This window comes from Embiotoca jacksoni, unplaced genomic scaffold, assembly GCF_022577435.1.
Source record: "Embiotoca jacksoni isolate LCO1_2020_lvr unplaced genomic scaffold, fEmbJac1.0.p SCAF_10, whole genome shotgun sequence".
NCBI lineage: Eukaryota > Metazoa > Chordata > Actinopteri > Embiotocidae > Embiotoca > Embiotoca jacksoni.
The window spans coordinates 16,844,842-16,866,468 of NW_027185230.1; the positions used below are offsets into that span (position 1 = coordinate 16,844,842).

At 38.4% G+C, this 21,627-nt stretch overlaps 2 protein-coding genes and 1 long non-coding RNA gene across 3 annotated transcripts in view; 2 read left to right on the plus strand and 1 right to left on the minus strand.

The window, feature by feature from the left end:
• LOC138210952 (uncharacterized) overlaps nucleotides 1-2,484 on the minus strand; it is a 57,220-nt gene extending 54,736 nt beyond the window's left edge. Inside the window, exon 1 of the long non-coding RNA XR_011179303.1 lies at nucleotides 2,414-2,484. This is a non-coding gene — a long non-coding RNA (uncharacterized lncRNA). The remainder of the gene's footprint in view (nucleotides 1-2,413) is intronic.
• lman1 (lectin, mannose-binding, 1) lies at nucleotides 1,280-11,347 on the plus strand. Its single transcript, XM_069170394.1, has 13 exons — nucleotides 1,280-1,506; nucleotides 2,439-2,593; nucleotides 3,666-3,773; nucleotides 4,187-4,248; nucleotides 4,548-4,647; nucleotides 4,750-4,873; nucleotides 5,739-5,797; nucleotides 5,951-6,083; nucleotides 6,356-6,543; nucleotides 6,809-6,885; nucleotides 10,362-10,524; nucleotides 10,620-10,744; nucleotides 10,830-11,347. The coding sequence occupies exons 1-13, from the start codon at nucleotides 1,287-1,289 to the stop codon at nucleotides 10,864-10,866; spliced, it is 1,551 nt and encodes a 516-aa protein (XP_069026495.1). The 5' UTR covers nucleotides 1,280-1,286; the 3' UTR covers nucleotides 10,867-11,347.
• Nucleotides 11,348-13,159: 1,812 nt separating this feature from the next.
• Nucleotides 13,160-18,322, plus strand: cplx4a (complexin 4a). The gene is made up of 3 exons (XM_069170522.1): nucleotides 13,160-13,323; nucleotides 15,419-15,506; nucleotides 18,095-18,322. The coding sequence occupies exons 1-3, from the start codon at nucleotides 13,160-13,162 to the stop codon at nucleotides 18,320-18,322; spliced, it is 480 nt and encodes a 159-aa protein (XP_069026623.1).
• Nucleotides 18,323-21,627: the final 3,305 nt, after the last annotated feature.

Genomic DNA, 21,627 nt, shown 5'->3' on the forward strand with positions numbered 1-21,627 from the left:
GTCTCAGCACCTGGACTCTGGCTTGTGCACTCGGGTCTTGGTCCAATTCGCATAACACTGGATGCACAAGGTTATAAATTAGACACTAATTAGCATTATAATTCTTCTTATTAGTATAGTCAGCATTATTCTCATTAATATAAGTATTATCATTAGTATTACCATGAGCAATGCCATTAGGCTACTACCATAAGCCTTTTATTTATATGTTAGCGTATTACATAAGTTCAATAGTTATTATTATTTGCTTTTAGTATTAGTGTTAGCATTAGATTAGCATTGCATTAGAATATTTTATTTAGTATGAGCATTTATATTCGTATGAGCATTAGCATTAGCACTGGAGGAGGAGGGACTACTTACAATATACAGTATATTAACTGAACATATTTCACAGAAAATGACATCAGTTGAAAGTACATTTTGGCTGGTTTAATTACTTCCATCATGTTCAGACAAGCACATTTTGAAGACCACTGCGTTTGGCCACATGGAGGGACACCTCTGCATGCAAAGGTCGAATCAGTGACCCCCAGAACAAAACGCAGGAATTACAGCCTTACAGACCCACCATCTTCCACTTTCTGTGTTCGATACTTGCACAGTACACACAGCACTACATGACAGCTTCATTATTTGCACACAATCAGTGATCCTATGTGCAGGAATACGACTCTGGTCCCAAGTTTTCTGTATTTGTTTCCAGAAATCGTATTAAAAATAACTTTCTTTAGTAATATGCAATATGTGAGCATAAAGAAAGTTTATATTGTTCCTGGTTTACAGACCCAGGGCTGAACAGACCAGCAAATAGTTTAGCATTTACGAAAGATTTTGAGTGCAGGGTTTTTACTTGTAAACAAACAGATCCTTTTTTGTTGTTGACATTCATCATTTTTACTGTTAATTTCCCAAAAACCTTTTAAACAATAATTTGTATGCATACACTCTTAATTCACAGATGTAATTTGTATTGATTTATTTTCTTGCATATGTATCTATAATATATTCATTTATGATGCGTTGCTGGCCACCTGACGTCTGTGCTGGAGACCCTTATTGCCAGTATCAGCTGTACAAAAAGAAAGCCAGAGAGTCGGAAGTGTGTGTGTGTGTGTGTGGGGGGGGGGGGGGGGGGGGGTGGCGGGGAGGGGGAGTCTCAGAGGGAGTGGGAGGGAGGTAAAGCTAGGACCCAAAAATCGTCCAATGAGAAAACGCCCTGTTGGCCCTGCAGGCATCCCGTCATGCTCGCGGACTCTGCGCTACGTCAGCAGTGATACCGAAACATGGCGGTGTCCATAGCACAGCGCCGGGCTGCGACCGCTCGTGTGTTGATATTAACTTTTCTCACTACGTTAATAGTTCACTGCGGCGTCGCCGACACCTCCGCGGGTGCCTCGGCGTCAGACGACGCTCCTCACCGCCGCTTCGAGTACAAATACAGCTTCAAAGGACCGCATCTGTCTCAGACCGACGGCGGCATCCCGTTTTGGATCCACACTGGAAGTAAGTTTGTATCCAGCTGTGAACATCTCAACCGCTGGGCATGAAACGCGTTCACCGTCTCGTGCAAAGATGACACGAGTGCAGCCGAGGTCGGTCCTGTTTGCGGTTTGGAACGAACGTGTTTCCGCGCAGGTTTGTTCAGAAGTACTTTGTGCATTCAAAAGTGCATTGAGAAATGCTTCGATTTTAGCAGCCGGTTGTATTTTAGTGTCGTACTACCAGGTGGGGAGATGATTCAAGATATTAAAGGCCCTGACTGATGCAGAAGTCTGTGCAGACACGTACGGCTGCAGTTTTGAACTTTCCTCTTGCTAAAAAAAAAAGCCCTTTGGATTCTTGCATCACACACTGAGTTGTCCAGTCACTGAAATGAGCTGCATGACATGACACCGCATTCCCCAGAAATCAGCATTGATCCTGTGGTGTAAATGATGATTACATTCAGTGATAAATCTGCAGATTACTCTATCAATTAACTGCTTCTTTCTAAGAGTTATAGGTGACGTCATTTTTTAACCCTTTTAGCAGACCTAAAATAATTCAGTTTACTTTCATAAGCAGCAAATCCTCAAAAATTAAAAGTGTAACTAAGTAATATTTGACATTTGATTTATAAACTCATAAATCTTACCAAGTTGGGATTAGTTTGTGTGTAAAACTAGTAAAAAAAACAAAAAAAAAACAGCCCTTAACAAGTTCACAGAGGTCCTCAGATTGCTCATTTAACCAGGAACTAAACAGTACAGAGATTAGAGCATGAGCACACCTTGATAATGCTGGCCGATAATAACAATACTTCTACTTCACATAAAGAGGTAGAAGGAGCCACACGGGAAGGTTTTACCACTGTGGAATACAAAACACTGCATCTGTTGAAATTGTGTGATAAATTAGCTGTGACACTTACCCTTTCTCCCTCCTCATCATCCCAGATACTATTCCAAGTGCAGACCAGGTGCGCATTACGCCATCGCTCAGGAGTCAGCGGGGCACTGTGTGGACAAAAAACAAAGTCAACTTTGAACACTGGGAGGCCGAGGTGACCTTCAGAGTATCTGGACGAGGCAGAATGGGAGCAGACGGTTTGGTAAGGAGGAATAAAACCATCTTGTCTGTCGGATATCAAGTCAAGAGCCCTTTTTTTTTTTTTCACGAGCCCTGCTTGGCCCAATTTAGCCCCAATGTGCCACGACAAATCATGATTATATGGACTTCCACTGCAGCCAAACTCCCTCAAGTTTGTAATGTTTATGACAGAGTTCGCTGAGCTTTGTTAGCCGGTCAGACAAACTACTTAACTTTTGTTTGTGTGTGGTGCAGTGGAGCCGGCACACAAGCCCGTATGTACATTCAACAAAAATATAAACCCAACACTTTTGTTTTTCCGCTTCCGTTTCTCATACGTTGAAGTAAAAGACGTCTTCAAAAAAAAAAAAAAAAACACAAAGTACGGCCGAATTCTCAGTAGTGACATCGGAGACGGCTCGTGCCGGAGAAGCGAACATTCAGGTCACGGGCAACTGCTCTGCATGCTGCCTCAAAATCTGTGACATCTGTGGCAATGTGTTGCATGATAAAACTACACATGCTGAAGCGGCCTTTTATTGCGATCAGTCCGAGGAACACCTACACAATAATCAACCTATGCATGTCACAAAAGTTCAGTAAGATACGCTGCGGACACACTGAGCAGGGATGCAGCTATTCGATGTGGAGAAACTTGCATCTCAAAGAAAGGTGCTCATCCTGACAAAAGAACTACGGTGAAGTCATGATCTTTTGAAGTGTTCTCCAAAGGTGACTGGACTCTCAACCACAGTTCAGTTGCCTTTCGAGAGCACTTGGTTATCTTGAGCTTGCTCGTAAGAGTCCTGACCGGACCGGACTACAGTGTAGAACCATGATTGTAGTTTTTGTGACTGAGTCCAGCCCTTGTTGCCTGGACTGGAGCATTTGGTTAAGAGGTCGGTACTCGGTGAGTTATTCTCCACGTGAGTCAATCCCTTTTAATGTTGGGAGAAAAGATGTCGCCTGTGTGAGAAGATTTTGTACAGCAAGTTACGTAACAATATTGAAGCGGTCGCAGAAAGGCTGCAGCCTTGTTTAGTTAAGGATACTGAAATAAACACGTGTCCTGTTTGTTTGTCTTTGTCTGACAGGCTGTGTGGTTCACCACTTCACAAGGCCTCGACGGTCCGGTGTACGGTGCTGCCGATCAGTGGAATGGAGTCGGTATCTTCTTTGACTCGTTCGACAATGATGGAAAGGTCGGTGTCAACTCCACATTTCTGATAATTGTTTTAGCTTCAACGACTGATGATTGTTTGTTTCCGGGAGTCGTCCCGAAAGGTTTTCAGAGGAATGTTCACTGCTGAAGCTGCATTCAGTGTTTGTTTCTGTCGGTTCTGTGTGCAGCCAGTTTAAAGATTGTCTGCTGCAGAGGTAGCCTACATCCTCCCAAAATAACACCTCTATTGGACTGTCAAATATTTTGAAAATAAAAATATAATGCAAAACAAGTCTTTCACCAGTCAGTTAATATGATTTGTTTGTGCTCACAGGTATTGGATTGTGGTATTTTGAATAAGATTACTTAAATGCAAAGCCAGTGCTGGTCTTCAGATGACAAAAGGATTAATGTGACTTATTGTTGTTTTTTTTCCCCTCATTGTCATTCCAGAAAAATAACCCAGCTATACTTGTTGTGGGGAACAATGGCAACCTTGTTTATGACCATCAAAAGTAAGTGAACATTTCTTTTTGCTTTCCTCTGATGTCGTCACCAACTCAAATTTTGGCAACTTAAAGAAGATTAGGAAATATGATTATATTTGCTTGGAAAGTAAATAATCCTCTATCTTTCCTAATCTCACCCGAGTGAAAGCTTTAAATCACTCTTTTAGTTTGTCTTAGAATTCACAGTGTTTACTGTACCGCTAAATGAGTGTTTACAAAAACATACACCGGCATTGATGTTATTCACTTATCTAATAAACTTTGTTTTGTCTTGTCATCACTCTTTAAATGATGTTTTCAACCAGTGACGGCACCACACAGGCACTCGGCACATGTTTACGAGACTTCCGAAACAAACCTTATCCTGTCAGAGCCAAAATAACGTACTACAAGAAGACGTTAACGGTAGGAGAAAACAAAAACGCATAAAAAAAAAAATTATATTCCAGATGTGAAGGGAAAGAAAACTTTGTTACAGTAATTATTATTTTGTTTCTTCCTGCTCAGGTCATGATCAACAATGGTTTCACTCCAGACAAAGAGGACTATGAGTTCTGCACTAAAATCGACAACATGGTTATTCCTAATGACGGTTTCTTTGGCATTTCAGCCGCCACCGGTGGATTAGCAGGTACATTTATTTATTTATTTTTCAAACAACAACTGTAAAATCTCTTTTTTTAAAACCCAATATATTTCTGTCAGTCACAACCAGACTAGTTTTCTAGGCTGAGGTGATCTACAGAATTACTCCGGTAAACTCACCAGGTGAGGAGTTTAATTTAGACCAAGAGTTCAAATAATTAAAAGAAAATAAATGCAGGCAGTTTTTTTATTTTCCTCATTTTGATGGAAGACTAATTTTAGTGTTATTTTCTCATAATTACTGATGGGAACTTTCCTTGATTTTGACAATTATGACAACAATGACGCAACATTACCTCACTGTCATGACCTCTATTATTACTACGTTTTTCATCAAATTTACACCTTTTACCCGACAGTAATATCAGCCCATGTGTATTATATAGATATTTATAATCATTACATTCCCAGTGAAGTTCACTGTTTTAATGTACTGATGGACTATTGATTGGACAATAAAGTTTCAAATGAAACTGTGAAAGATGCTGCCTCCCTTAAATATCTTAGTCACAAGTGTTTGATAACCACATTTCAGTCAATATATCGATATTGGAATTGTTTTACTTCTTATCAGGAGTATCAACATCAGCCCCAAAACATCAGTTAAGCTCTAATTAATTTTAGTTTTTTTATTGTGACCTGATGCTACTCTATTAGAAGATATTTTTATTGTTATGGAAGATGTGACCAGTTTATTACTCTGTAATAAATCAAAGTTTTACCTTCTATTATTATAGTTGTTCCCGGGATATTACCATCTTATTACCCAGTTTTGTGGTAATGTAACATATTTAAATGTTTTTTTTCTTTTGTTTGTGATTTTCTAATTGACCATTTCTTTCCTCCAACAGATGACCACGATGTTTTGTCCTTCTTGTTATTCAGACTCACAGAGCCAGGCCAGCAGCCGGTAACTACACTTCCCTCGAGCTCCTCATACTTTTCCATTCTCATGTGTCATTTACTTCTTTGCGGTTGTGCGCATGCATGTCTGTGCACTACGTCGCCTGAGCACTGCCTCTATTGAGCTCACAGAAGGGTTTTTTTGTCCTTCTCATTGAAGCCCCCAGTTGAATCTGAGATTCCTAAAGAAGAGAAGGACAAGTACCAGGAGGAATTTCAGAACTTCCAGCAAGAGCTCGACAAAAAGAAAGAGGAGTTTCAGAAAGAGCACCCAGACGTCCAAGGAGAGCCAAGTTAGTTTTCTGAAGCGTAATGGCCCAAAGAGTGATCTAAAAAATTATTGGGAAAAATGTATCGTAAAGTAAATCTGTCTGTCTTGTTATAATCGGTTTTGTATTATCTCAACAGAACAACAACAAACAAAAAGTTTAATTATTTGGAAAACAAGTATATTGTATAAAAAAAAGAAATGAATGAAAAACTACTACCTCGGTAATACTTCACGAAAGGTTTGTAGATTTTGCTTTAACTGGATGTTAATTTACGACGTTTGTTGTCTCTTCAGTTGAAGATTTGTACGAGACCGTGAACGACCGGGAGATCCGTCAGGTGTTTGAAGGCCAGAACCGGATCCATCTGGAGATCAAACAGCTACACCGGCAGCTCGCTATGATCCTGGACGAGCAGCGTCGATATGTCTCCGTTATCACGGACGAGGTCGCCAAGAAAGGGACGAACACTGAGTCGGGACAGGTGAGCGTGTCATCGTCAAGAAACCATGTTGGGTACCGGGTTACAAATAATTTGCAATATATTTTTTCTTATCATATAAGATATATATTTCATCTTATCAATGAATGAAAAATGTATTTGGATTATAGGAGACAATTGGAAACTTGATCAAACAGATTATCAACACTTTGTCATGCTTTGTTTGGAAAGCAAGCAGACATTGACCAGTCAGGCTTTATCACAAAGTGTTTAACCTTCAGACCGTTATGCTGTATTTGTCTCTCAGGGGGATTCTGCCAGTCAGCAGCTGGGCTCCGTCATGGCCACACAGCAGGAGGTTCTCAAGAACCTGAACGAACTGAGGTAAGCAACAACAGCGCTGTTGTTGACGTTCAGTTGTTCTTAAAAACGAGCTGTTGTTTTTGCACAAAACATAAAGAGGCATCCGTGATACTCCAGAAAAACAAGTAAAAATCCTGCCGGTTAAATCCCTCAAATCATATTTAATCTCAGGATGCAGTGGCTGCAGCATCACAGGTGATAATCCAGCTGCTGCAACAGCTTCCTCCACAGTCAGTCCAGCACCGAATGACTCTTCTCTGCACCCACCGAGGCTAAAAAGGCTCACCTCTAAAATAGATAATCGCCACACTGCCTTGATCTTACCTCTAAACCAGTTCACTAGTCTGTTGTCTCTGCTTGTGGTGTGAAAGTGATCAAATCTGTAAAAAGGTTAATTATATTTGAGGAATTTGAGTCCGATTTTTTAAATAAATTATTTCCTTGAAGAATAATTCTGGCACTGCTGAGACAAACTATAATTACAGCATGATAGGTATCGTGATATCTGTGTAGTGCCCTGCTTCTCTAACAATACAAAGGATTTCCTTAGCTGCTCTCAGATTTTAATGCTAAAATAATACAGTTTAAGAGATTATATGATGGTGTGCCTTCAAGTCTCAAATGAGAGTTTGATTTTGGTACTTACAGTAAGTAAGCCTGATTGTACAGAAAGTCATTTTTTTATGTTAAGAGCTTGTGTTTTGACAATGACATATTTGTGCTTTTGTGTTTCTTGGCTAAGTTGCTTGTGGACTTAGTCCTTGTGAACACACAACCGATTTAAAAAAAAAAAATAAATAAATAAATAAATAAATATATATATATATATATATCTCCCTCAAAACCGTGGATTAGTGAGCAGATTTCTTCAACTTCACAAATGATTCAGTTATGTATGATCTAATTAGCATGTAAATTTTTAGATCACCAATTAATTGTCTCGGAAATTAAAATCCTAAATTCATTAATTTACTTCAGTCCTTTGCACACTTAAAAAAAAAAATCCGCTGTATAAACAAATAAATTATGTTCGTCAATTCAATCTTGACATATTTGTTCTGTGGCTGCCGTTTGATTGTGTCTTAATTTTCACAGACCATCTGCATAAAGAATTAATCAGAATCACAAGATATTAAAGATTGTATTTTATGTAACATTAATCTCTTAGTCTCGTGTATCATAAAAGAATCAAGCTGTTCGTATGGCCTAAATCCAACACGACATTCATTCTCAAATGATTTTGCATACATGATTTTTATATTATATTGTTGACCCATAACTCATACTTGCTCCTCTGCTGAATCTACTCACTTGCTCTGTAAGTGAATTAAATCCTATAGTGAGCAAGGAAAGACAGTTTCTAAAGATTTAATTTTAAGAAAGCACGTAAGCACAGTGGCAATTTTAAGCTAAGGTGGTGCACTGAAGTAAGCTGATTGACACAGTAAATGCGTTCGGACCCTGGCAAAAGGCTGCAGCTGCTCCCTCTAATGTGCTAATGTGAGCGACTGATCTGTATTACTTGATAGATTAAGCTCTCAGTTGATGCTGACCTGTCTTATGAACACAGAGTTTATGATAGGACTTCATCTCAGACTCTCAGAACATACAAAGAGGGCTTTCTGCTCATAAATGGGTCACTTGTAGGAGATGAAGATTAGATGTAGGGTTTAATAAATGCTCACTTACTTTCTCAAGGGAGATTTTTTTTTTTTGTCAAACAAATTAGATTTTGTCTATATGTCATCCCTGTTTCAGATCTTGGCCATGTGGCCGAGCAAGAAAAGGCCACATTTTAGCACCATTTTGTCCTTATCAGATTAGTAGTCTTTAAATACGTCTGTCAAACACAAGAAAAACATGATTTCCCTCCAATTGATTTCTTGTCACAATCCCCTCCCTCCAGGGCCTTCCTACTTACACTGCTGGAATTCTGTTCATTTGTCAAGTCACTTTTTTCTTCATAATCGCCTTAGATGTGTTTAAGATGATAAGGGAAAGTTATTACGTCCTCCCTGTAAGTAATCAACTTTGAGAAATTTCATTTGTTGAGAAATGTGATCCGGGCTCAGACATCTTCATTCTCCTCTGAGAGTCATTTTTACTATTTTAACTTCATTTACTGACGAAATTGAAAGTGAAAATACAGATTTACAGTTTTAACGACAGGAACATGAGAAGATATTGGCTGTGACTTCTGCCTCTCTCAACCATAAGTGCTGTTGTCCTTTAACTTAAAGACACTCGAACGTTTTTAGGAAGTGATTTGTTGCAAAAAGTGACTCATCCAAAAGAAATTAAGATTAAACTTGACCACTTTTTTCATTATGTTCTTTAGCAGCATAATCATTGTAACAAGCACTTTAAATTTGCCGTCACTGTGTGTTTAGTTGCACAGCTATGCAGCGAGGTAGAGTAGTGCATACAGAAAAAACTTGATATTTGCTTGGTCGCAGGTGACTGTCAGTTAAGCAGCAATGGCTATGTTTGTCTATAACGGTTGCTACTGGCAACTGCTGGAGGCAGAATATCAGCTCTGGTATTAATGGTAACGATCAGCTTAATTTCAGACGTAAACACCAAGCAAGTGCAACAACAGAAGACATAGGAAGCCAGCAAATATTACTTCCTAGTCCAGCATCAAGAAGGCCAGCTCATCTTCTGCCTTGCAGCGTTTCATTTCTCTCGCCACTAACTAAAAAGCCAGTCGGAGGTTTGTTCTAGTCTGGCCTCTTGCTCGGTCAATCTCAGATCGCTTCTTCTTAAAGTTGGCTGCAGACCAAAAGCACTTTTCGCCAGAGATTGAACGTGGTCAACCAAAGTTACATACAGTAGTACCAGTTAGTGTACAAAATGATATAAAGCTGTTATTTTAGGGTAGAATAGTGGCATAATGTTGCTTTACATTCATAACTAACCAACCCAAACCAGTAATGCTGAGGAGAAAAAAAAAAAAGACAACATTCTCATCCTCTGTTTGGAAACAAATAAAGCTTTTTGAATGCACACATAGTATGATACAATTACAGGAACCAAATAGATTTCTTTTCTGTTATGCTTTGTGAAATCAACATTTTAAATCTGTCTTCAGCATCGTAGCTAGACTCTTATAGATTGCATAATCCAGTGGTGTTCCTCTATTTCTGCTGTTTCCTAACCTACTGCACTTGTAATCTGTTGTAAGAACATGTTTTGATCAGGGATTAATTTAGCAATCATGACCTCTTTTATCAGATGGTAATTTTCTGTTTTTCAAACTTTGAGAATATGTAGCGCCTCCAGTGAATAGAGATTAAAAGATTAATTTTGGTCAATTTATATGACTGTAAGCAAACAATACCACAGCATATTTACTGTGTGTAATATTTATACCAACATGAATTATGTCAGTCCGTCGGGAGGCCCTCTTGCAGTATTCACGGTTATAGTACGATGCTTCTTCGAGGACTGCTGCCAAACTCAGTCAAACTCGATGCGTCTTCTCCTTGTCTCCTCAGAAACTCCTTCTATGAGTCACTGAAACAGATTGGGTCTGTCCAGCACCAGGGTAATGCAGGCAGTATGGGGACGTATGAGACAATTCAGCACTTCAACGACTTAAAGGAACATCTCCACACGGTCAGAAGGGACGTGGAGCACCTGGTGCAGCGTAATGCTCAGGTACAGATCCGAGTTTGGAGTCTCACTGGGAGCAGTTTATAAAATACGACATTAAAATTTCATTGACTGAAGCCGTGGTTTGTTTTCACATGCAGAATCCCGCCGAGAAGATTGTGAAGTGTCCCGAGGTGCCTCCCATGCCTTCCTGCTTATCCACAGTTCATTTTGCAATCTTCATCGTCATCCAGTCAATTCTGTTCTTCTGCTACATCATGTACAAGTAAGTACCTCATTGCTTTTTATTTGGTTAACCTGTGGATTTCAACACTTTTCTAATTCTCTGTCTTTTTTTTTTTCTCTTGCAGAAGTCAACAAGAAGCAGCAGCAAAGAAGTTCTTTTGATGACATGCGTTTATAAACCAAGAGTGTGTAAATGAGGGAATGTCAATTTTGTTTTTGGTTTAATTATTTTCAGATTGTAAGTTATTGTACTTGAAAAATTGGGTTTTGTTGGAGAAGTTTGTTTTAATGACTTGCAGATTTTTAATTTGATCAGTAAAGTGTGTATGAATGCCAGCGTGAGACTTGTCGTTCTGGATTTCCAACATGATGTAACATGTTCCTTACAGTATTCCTGGTTGGTCAGATCGTTAGATTTTGTTTTGAAAGAGCTAAAGTCTGCCACAGTCCCAAACCATGCAACCGAACTGAAAACAAAAGAACCTGTGTTTTGAATTGTGCAATTTTGTATAAAATACTGCAGAACTATTGGTGATGAAAACGCACACATGCTTGTCTGCTTCTGTTTATCTGTTTTGATTGACTCAAACGTGTCAGAATCTGACATATCCTGCCACCTTTACATAAACAGAAAACAAATTAATGTGAGGTCTGCATATTTTGTTATTACGTGAGAAACACGTCACACATGATGCATCGACACTGAATAACAAATGTTTTGGCTAACTCTCATCATGACAGTTTTTTTTCAGTTTGCTACTACAGTACGTACTGTGTAGTGTACTTCTTCAATTATTTGATTAAAAATGTATAGAAAAGGCCAATTGCACTATTGAAAAAGAGCAGCAAAAGAAGTCCGTTTTCTTGACTGTTCACGTTAAAGTTTGCTCAGCGACTCTGAAGGGCCAATCAGCGACCAGTATCGATAGCTCAGCGTGACGACGTTGAAGTCTAAAAAGGAGCAATAACAAGAGCCATGACAGCAGGTCTGTGATTCTGTACTTTGAACTACATACTAATGTCACCAACCTGACACACTCACAGTGACAATACTAACATGCAGATGCTGAGCAGCATAACGTTTACTATGTTCGCCATTGTAGTTCATCACATTAGCGTGCAAGCGGTTGATAATCAACACTTGGATAAATTAAAATACTGTCTTGATTAAGGAGTAGATCAAAAGTGAATTTAAAAGGGACACTCGTTGCAACCTATTTCATAGTTGTTGAGATATTTAACTATAAAACCACAAATGTCAACATCATGCAGTGATAAGTCAGAGGATGAGCAGTTCATCTTCTGGGAACCATGAATGTATGTAAACCACACTGGTATCAAAATACTGGACCGCATTGCCAGCGACAGGAAACCTGAAAGCTTATCGCGGATTATTTGAAGCGGTTAACGGCACATCTGGCTTCAGTGAAGGTACACATGACCTGCACACGGGAGATATTAGCAGGTTGAATTTCTCCGTCCTTAAGAATTATCAGTCCAGCTGCCCAGAGCGAGTGATCTGTCAAAGATCATGGATTTAACTGTCAAGGACAATCTCAAGAGGAATTGTTTCATATACTGGAGATTTTACTACATAATTATATGATATTCTGTTGCTTGACTGTAGTATCTAATACAAATTTTAAAAAAAAACATCTTTACAAAGAGTCCTGCAGTCCTCCTGAGGGAAAGAGCATTGCAGAGTTATTGAATTATAAATCTTGAGTTTCAGATAACGTTTCATTTCTGAGTGCTTGAGAATATTGGAGTAATCTACAGGTTGACAGAGTGACAGTGGTGAAATGAAAGGAGAGTTGTCTCCTCCCCATCGCTCATCCTCCTGTCAATCATCCTCCCACTGAACAATAGCACTACATAGAGCATGGCTTCATGGGGATAAACAGGACTGTAATCCCGCTCCTCTCTCTCTCTCTACTCTGCTCGCTCTCAGCAGTATAAGCTGCACACGGGCCGGCCCGTACTTTACTAATATGATTAAGCAGCAGTGCGCAGAAGCAACATATGCGTAGTCACAAACTGAGGATACCCAGCTCCAAAAAACATCTCATGATGAAGGCTGGACCAAGTTTTACCAAAGAATGCAAGTGTCAGAATCATTAAAAAAAATATCCACAAAGTTTTGCATGATTTAAAAATAGAGAGAAAACAGGCCATCTGCCTCTTAGTATAGTGGAGCAGGGAGGATTAAATCCAGATTATGGCCGAGGCAAAACGTGTGTGTGTTTAAGTGTGTGTGTGTGTGTGTGTGTGTCTGTGTCTGTTGCTTGTCGTCAGTGTGTCCTTGGCTCCATAGACAAGCAGCAGGTTAGCTGGAGAGCTACACTGGATTTGACATCTATAGGAAGCCAAAGCTAAGGGCGCCATAGAGAGGAGCAGCATCATTTTCATCTACAAAAAAAAAATCCTCATCCTTGCAGAGTAAACACAACTCAAGATGGCTTTCTTGATCAAGAGCATGATTGGGAACCCCCTGTCAGGAATCGGTCTTGGTGGTGGAGGTGACAAGGAAGAGGAGGCCACCCCCACAGATCCCGCCAAAGCAGCAGGGATGACACGCGAGGAGTATGAAGAGTACCAAAAACAGGTGGTGGAGGAGAAGTAAGTAGCAACACGGACGGTACTCCATTTTGAATTGGTGCCACCGGCCTATTGAAAAGAGTACGGCTGCAGAGCGTGCAATCTGACCTTGATAAGCTGTTTTCTGTTCCATCACCTTCTTTCACACTTTCAACACTTAATTTTTTCACATCTAAACCTCCCTAAATGTAATCATCTGCGTCTTTTATTGTTTGCACAAGTTTACAAAGAGCAGGCTGCGTTGTTCAGAGATGTATCTGTTGCTGAAGGTCACAGCAGAGCTTCCACCATTTTCACAATTCACTCCATAATAATTCTGTGAGGCTAAATGTCACGCTGGACCTGGATCAATAATCTGCCACAATCTGTCATCTGTTACTGCAACAAGAACAGTTATTACGAACATTTCAAGTGACTTTCTAGTCATGAATCTAACCGAATAAACGAGTGCAAAATGAATATTTCATTTACAGCTTGATAATGTGGACTTTAGGGCAGTAAATGATGCGTGTATTTGTACTGAATCAATAATTCATCATTTGCTTTAGCTCTTATAAAAACGTCTAGATAAATAGCCAGTTTTACACTTCTTTCCACCAAAGTAAATATCTAAGAAATGCAAGTGATTGACATTGTGATTAATGCATCCTAAATTCAAATTGACATTTTCTTTTTTTTTAAAGAATCAATAAATCTGACCTCTTTAGAGGTTTTTTGAAACAGAGTAGATTCTGCAGAAACAAGCTGATCCATTCTTTGTGTGTTGCATAACAAGATTAATCCTCTCTACTATCATTTTGGGGACTGAATTTATTTGTCCTGAGTGATGACATAAAATGATCACATTCTCTTTCATTGCACATTTCTAGTAACAGATCAGCTCTGCAGCAAGAAATTATGATCCATGCAATCGTTGTAACGTATAAATTATGAGCGAGAACATGAAAGACAACATGCTCCTCTTAAAAAATGTTCAGGTGTCTGCAATAATCTGGCTTTAAAGAACATTTTTAGCAAACGGGGTTTATTCCAAACCTCAATACACTGTGTTGTTGTGGTTTTACTACAGTTCAAGTTGCGGCTTCTTGGCTTGATTTCAAATCTGCTTGACTCAGTCTGGCCCAATAATCCCATCTGTAATTGGCTGAGGCGAAAGTACGCGAGTGTCGTCTTGAAAACAAAGGCATCGGCAGGGTCCCGCAAAGTGCACGTTACTGGAAAACAGTGTTGGCGTTTATAGTCTCAAGTTGCCTTGGAAACATGATTTAAAGATCAAAATACTTCTGACTGGCAACGCATGTTGTTGAACAATGCATGGCGTAATATTCTGCTGTCATTTATACCTTAATGATATCTACTTTATTGTTTAATAGAGAGGCAGCATCAGTATGTAGTTTATATTTGAGGGATATGATTTTAGTGTATCTAATTGTAAAGGCAGGAGATTGGCTATTGCATGTCTGAGAAATACTTTTGTTTGTTCGTTATGCAAGCTACTAAATACCTAGGTGAAAATATTTTTGATCTTTAATCTTGCTACAAATTTCACCAAAGAAAGATTGTTATCAAATTCTCGTAGCTGTTTACACAAAAATCTCTTAAATTCAACTATAACAAGACACTTATTATCAACAACATCTGCATGGATGTTGAAAATACAGTTTTGTTAAAAATAATCTATGATCTAATCCAGTCAAAATTAAAAACCACCAGAGGTACACTAATAGCAGCAAAGCAGTATTGTGTTGTAACTAAAACAGAACATATTGAGAGCCTTAATATAGACTGATGGTACACAGTATTGAGATGAACTGGAGATTATTCACTGTATGTATCAGGCTGGATGAATGTTCAACGAAAGCATAACCGAATGAAACCTTGGTAAGAAAATCCTAAAGCTCCAAAATGTTTTACGTCGCATTTGATTCATGGATGAGAAACGTAATCTCATAAACCAACTGAAGGTCGACAAATTCCACCTTATTGGTGCTTTCTTGCACTTTTGTGCTTCAGGGGGTGAAAAAAACAGGTTTAGAGCAAAAAACTAATCTGCAATGTTTTTGTGACCAGCAATAAAGGTTACTGCTGTAATAATAATCTATTTTTGTCTCTTCAGGATGGAGAGAGATGCAGATTTTTTACACAAGAAGGCGGAGAGGGCAACACTCAGAGTGTGCCTCAGAGACAAATACAGACTGCCAAAGGTAAACATGCACACTCATCCCTACAGGTGTCATGTTACTCATGGTTTAAAAGTACATTAATAGTACATTATATAAAGATATAATGGTTGAACAAGTTACCTTTAAGGTAGCACTTTACTTGAAACCCTACATTTAGCTATTTAGCATAACAAACACATTTTTAAGTGTTAATGTAACTATTTTTTTTATTACCATATGACGACACATCTTATGACAACACAAGCATGTTTTCTCTATTGACATTCATTATCTGTTTATATTTGTTGACAAATACATTAATAAACACTTCAATTTGCCTAGAAAGCATTTATTCCAGGTTTTTATGCTTTTTTTAATCAGATCATTCTCCACATTTCTCAGTCGTGTAATTAGGACTGGTAATTATAATTGATTATTAATTGGCTTTACCCTTCAGTGAGAGAAGGAAGCACAATTTGATGACTGAGCTAAATGCCGTGCAGATTGAAATAGCTGCTTCATGGTTAGTTGGGGTCACCTTAATCTAACAGCAGCACTTGGCAGCTGCAGCCTGGACAACAGGAGGTGGAAATCATGCCAGTAGATTAGTGAGAAAGACATTCAGCCAGCGTCCTGGAGATGTTAGCCTGTGCGCGTCCCATATTGCACCTTGATTCTTACAAAACCAAATGCCACTGAGCAGGTGTCCCAGGCTCATTAGGGAGCACCAGGCAGAGTGAACTGGCTTTAAGAAACAACAAGATCTACTTGAGTGGGTGCAAAACTGAGCGATTCCAGGACGTCAAAGGACTCCTATATATCTGTAATGGAAGGAGCAAACAAGGTAGGTAGGGATTTTATCTAAGCCATTTAAGGATAGAGACCAGCAGAGAGACTTCTAGTCAAAGAAATGAAGACAGTGGTGAACTGAAAAGGTAGAAAAACCCTGTGATGAGCAGTATTTGCTACATGGTGAAATAGTAACGTTTATTTATATTACAGGCTTTCTAATACCATGATTTTTATTCATCTGAATGCTGTGATGACCTTGGCTCATAGAGGCTTTTCTAACAGTCTCCTGCAACAGACGCGCTATTGTTCAGTCTTCTCCTTTAAATAATGGCCGGATTTCTTTTCACTGTTTTTCTTTTAAATTGAAACCACACAAATATAATAAGGATAATGGTTTGAAGCCATATGTATAAATATAATTATTTTCCCTCAATGAAGTTTACATTGCGCATCAGTCTGAAAGGGAACAGGTGACAAAGGCCAAAGTACCTTTATTAGAGCTGAAATCTGCATTTTAATTGAAATTTTCAGTAACAATAATATGGCAAAAGGGACCCTATTATGCTGTTTCCTTTATTTTAACGAGAAGGGGGTTGACAACAAAAGTACGTACAATTAGTGCGAGTCAGAAAAAAGCTATATATTTAATGGAACAAGTACAGTATGAGTAGTAAAGGGAAGTTACTGCTGTTCATCTAATGGAATTATGGTCTCGTGCAACGCTGTAGAAGATATCTTTAGACTATCGTTGGGATTGTGAGAGGAGAGGCTAAAGCAGGTCTGAGATAATCCCACAGATTGAAGTTTAAAGTAGTCACAGGAAAGTGCCTATTGCATGACTATTCCAGATATTAAGTGATTAGATTTAGTTTGTTGAACAGGCTTTAAATTTCGCATTTCTGTGATGCACTGACACATAAAGTGTGGCAGTGCGGATAATAAAGTCAGAGGAGACTTCTTCACAACAAAAAAAAACAAAAATGCAGAAAACATCGACAGCAGGAATATCCTAGAGGGCTGATTTGAACGTGGATTAAGAGTCCAGAGTTCATCTATTTGTTTGTTTTCTTGTTTGCATTGTTGCTTGCTTCTAATTTGGATTCAAACGCAGCCAAATGTAGTTAATTTAAAAGTGTTCAGTGTGTAAAATCAAAAAATGAAAAATGTTGTTACGCAAAACGGATTGAAAAATAGTTTTTTTCCGAGGTTCACATACAGTTCAGTGACATGCTCTCTGATTAACAGAGGAAGATTTATGTGACGTTTGTCAGATTTCAGTGAAGCACTGGAACCAGAAATGTTGTGGAAACCAGGCAACCTGACAGGCAGCATGTTAATCCTGTAAAAAGCCTTTACGCCAGCCTTAAGGTTGTTTACTTATATATGTGTACAGGTAGTCTTTGGTAGAACCCAGGAAAACTAAACAAAATGTCATCCCTTATTGTAGATAGACTTTATGTGTGACTTGACATTTTTTTCAAAACCTTTTAACTGTTACTATTAGAAAGGAGGCAGATTTGGTATTTTTGGAAAAATCGTGTAAATACAAACGCCAGGAAACTGATTTCATTCAGATAAATGTGCTGCACATTGTATTTGTGAAGATTTTGACATGAACAAATATATTTGGTTAATACAGGGAGGAAATTATTATAAACCGGTTTATGTTTTAGTTTGGAGCCTAACGTATGACGTAAAAAATATTTTCTTTCGGTACTTCGTAGGTGTAAAACCAGATTTCCTTCCCCTTAATATCAGTTATCAGGTTTATACACCAACCTCTGTGACACACACCTGAGTTCTGACCTTGTTCTTTATCCTGATGTTGACATCTGCAGAGCGAGCAGGATGACAACATGATTGAGATGGCCGGGGACGACGTGGACGTGCCCGAGGAGCTGCTGAAGATGGTGGACGAGGACGCCACGGAGGAGGAGTGCAAAGACTCCCTCATGGGCCAGATTCAAAACTTGCAGAACATGGACATGGACCAGCTGAAGGAGAAGGCCTCGGCCACGGTCACCGAGCTGAAGAGCAAAGCAGAGGAGAAGTGCTCCGTCATGTGAATGGCCAGTGAGGGTTTATGTGTTCGAATAATGAAGAAGAGAGAAGAGCAGAAGACAAGAAATTGAATTTCACCACTTTCCGGGAATCTACAGACCGAGTTGTGTTAAAACGTCTGGGATTCAGTCACACTGTAAAACGCCTACTAATTATTCACAAATAATATTTATGTTTTAAACAATGAGCTCCACCATGGTGTTATATCATTACTACTGACAGTCTGCATCTACTAAAGGATATACTGTAAAAGTTTTCCTGTTAGCTCCTCACTCAATCTGTAATTATTTACAACTTATCGTTGCAATAAAATAAAAATACTTTAAAACATTTCCAGGGTGCCCTGTATCTCCCCAGTTATTGTTTTTTCTTTAGATGAATGATAGAGAAAAGTAATTTTCCCTGAGCCATTCCCACAAAGTATAAATTGTCAAGTCTATTATATGGTCAAAAGCCACAATTAATTTAAAAATTCTGGTTATTTGTGATATAAGTTTCACGTTTTCTGTCTGTTTGTCATGAAATGAGACAGTTGAGTCTCTAAAAGTGTGATTTTCAGTCAAATAAATAACAATATACCAATATTTGCTTCTAGAAAACCAATCCTGTCTGAGTATTGCAACTATCCTTTTGGTTTCATGGTTGCTCCAGATTCTGTTTTTGTATGTGGTATTTGAGCTAATTATGAAATTATAGATTTTTTTTTTTTCATTTGGTTTTACTTCAAAGCAGGTCATCTTTTCACAATTACATTTTAACTGCAATAAAGAAAAATAGTCAGTCTGAACCATTTGCAGAGACATTTGCAGATTTGCACAAGTCCTAACTTCAAAATACTGAATAAAATAAAGACTATGTACATAAACAGTGATGACATATATGGAGGTACTTCACACTGAGAAAACAAATGTATTGTTCAATTAAAGATGCATATTGAATACAAGCAACATGTCAATTTGCATTGTGAAGCTATAAAACATCTTAAAGGCAGAATCGCTTTGTGTGTCATATGCAGCATTTACACACATACAAATGTCTTTAGTGAGCTCTATGTATAAGCTTATTATTACTAATTAATGTTCATTCCTGTTTTGGAAAAAAGACACCCTTTTCTGCTTATAAATGTTGCTGCATGGGACTTTATGTTTGGATTTTTCATTTCAAATCCTTCTTGGCTTAAAATGGTCAGCCACACATGAAACATGTGAAGATTAAGTGACAATTAATCCTATCTACCTGAATCAGGGCTAATGCAGTGAGTAAAGAAATAGGTCTTAATTTAATTGGACTTTATCCAAACAGTTAGTAATGATTAGGCAGAACGAATTGAGGGAGGGACGGGTGGCACAACCTTTAGTTTCACAGGAACCCAAGTTTAAACGGCTGTGGATTTGTCAAGTCTGGAGATTACATCTAATAGGATCAGCACAGCCAAGGTTGTCAGCCTGTGCCCTCCCTCTCTCTCTCGCTCTCTCTCTCTCCCTCCCTTGGTAACGTCCAAGCCTGTCATATTTCAAATGTACCAGCGGTCTCATCCACTCAACAACATATCATCAATTTTAAGATGCCAGCAAAGCGATAACGAGACAAGTGATTAAAAACCAAGAGTTAGAATAGAAGAAAAAAAAAAAAAGTCAAAATAGTTAGCTTAAATTTGTTTTTATAAATAATTGAAATAACTAAAAGTAGGTGAATGAATAAATACTTGAAATACACAGCTAAAAGTAAGTAATACGTTGTTGAGATGGTAAGATAATAGTGACGGTTAGTTGAAAGTATTAGCGATCGAAAATATATGGTGGAATGTGGAATAATGCATCGTGGAAATACTCCACTAAACATAATGGGTAAACAGTTGAAATAGTTATAAATTAATAATAAAGTCAAAGGAGCTAGTTAAAAGTCAGGAACATACAGTTGGAATAACAGCTGGAAGCAACGCATAAACAGTCTAAATAATTGGCTAAAGTTCGAGGACAAACAGTTCAAATCTGTTTCTCAACAATGCATATAATAGGTGTTTATATATGTAAAGTTCCCGTGGAGGAATTGTTAACCTATTTTAAGAAAATCAATTTGCTCTCTGGCCAAAAGTTGGATGAGAAGACTGACGTCAGTTTAGCCTGGGACCTGGAGATCAGTCCCGGGTATAACTAATCAGTTTTCAGCAAGAAATTCCCCAAATTTGAAACTATTCTCTTTGAGTTTCAACCCTTCATAAGAATTGAACAACTTTGTTGAGGTTTTTTTTTTCATGATATTTATTGGATTTATTAACATGATTGACAAGTTTTGGGTTCAGATAAAATCTCATCAGCTTAGTCTATCACTGATATTCTGTAACGGTGGCACTAGAGGTTTCTTCATGTATCATCCGGTCACAGAAGCTTCATTCAGTCTGTGTGCAGCTGTCAAGGTTAACGGGCAGCAGAGCTCTGGGCTACTGAGAAAGAAAACTGAATGTTCAGCTCATACCACATTTTAACAATAAAACCAACTCATTTTAAACTCAGAGGTGTTTTTTTCAACACCAGAACAATACGAGGACCTTAGAAACCAGGCGCCTGCTTCACAAAAGCCCTGCTTACACGCAGACCGCAAACGGAGCCAGCAACCTGTTCACTAATAACTGTTGCTCACAAATGACATCAAAATCTGTGTCTGCTTTCCCGCTAACGCTTCAATGTTCTGTTTCTTTTGATAAACTGTCCAAATTAACATGAGAAAACATGATCTCATGTTGCATTTATAATCATATGTGCCATAAAAACATTGACACAGCACACAAAAATACAAGAAAACATGAGACCATCTTTATGTTGCTTTTGCTCCATAAATAAAGTGTTCCAGGTACATGTTTTGCAACTTTTTGGTGTTAATTAAAAGAGTGTTCAGTTAGCATCTCTCTCGTTACCCCCTCACACACCCTCACCCCCTACCTCTCGGCCAAACAAAGGATAAGGTCACCTTCTTTAATTAGGAAAAGCTAAATAGTTTTAGGGGTTTTAACTCTTTTGAGTAAAATAATGTAATCCCCTTAAGAAGGATTACCACACTGCTGTCAATCTTTGTTTGCTGTTAAGTGGCTATGGCCTGAAATTGTTATTGTTTGGGCTTTTTTTTACCCTCTTTGACTCAACACCTAAGAATGGTTAAAGAAAAAAAATCCGATTTAGGAATTATAAGTACATGATTTAATTGAGCCCATTACAGTTTTTAAGGGACTTTTATTCAGTGTCAAGAAGTAGCTACACATGATCTTTTCTTTAGATCAATAAAACAAATAATACTTCAACTAAAGGACATGTCA

Coding starts and splice junctions, on each gene's coding strand:
- lman1 (XM_069170394.1), top strand. CDS start 1,287: ATGGCGGTGTCCATAGCACAGCGCCGGGCTGCGACCGCTCGTGTGTTG. Junction 10,525..10,619: donor TGGTGCAGCGTAATGCTCAG/GTACAGATCCGA, acceptor TTTCACATGCAG/AATCCCGCCGAGAAGATTGT. Junction 10,745..10,829: donor TTCTGCTACATCATGTACAA/GTAAGTACCTCA, acceptor TTTCTCTTGCAG/AAGTCAACAAGAAGCAGCAG.
- cplx4a (XM_069170522.1), top strand. CDS start 13,160: ATGGCTTTCTTGATCAAGAGCATGATTGGGAACCCCCTGTCAGGAATC. Junction 13,324..15,418: donor AAACAGGTGGTGGAGGAGAA/GTAAGTAGCAAC, acceptor TTGTCTCTTCAG/GATGGAGAGAGATGCAGATT. Junction 15,507..18,094: donor ACAAATACAGACTGCCAAAG/GTAAACATGCAC, acceptor TGACATCTGCAG/AGCGAGCAGGATGACAACAT.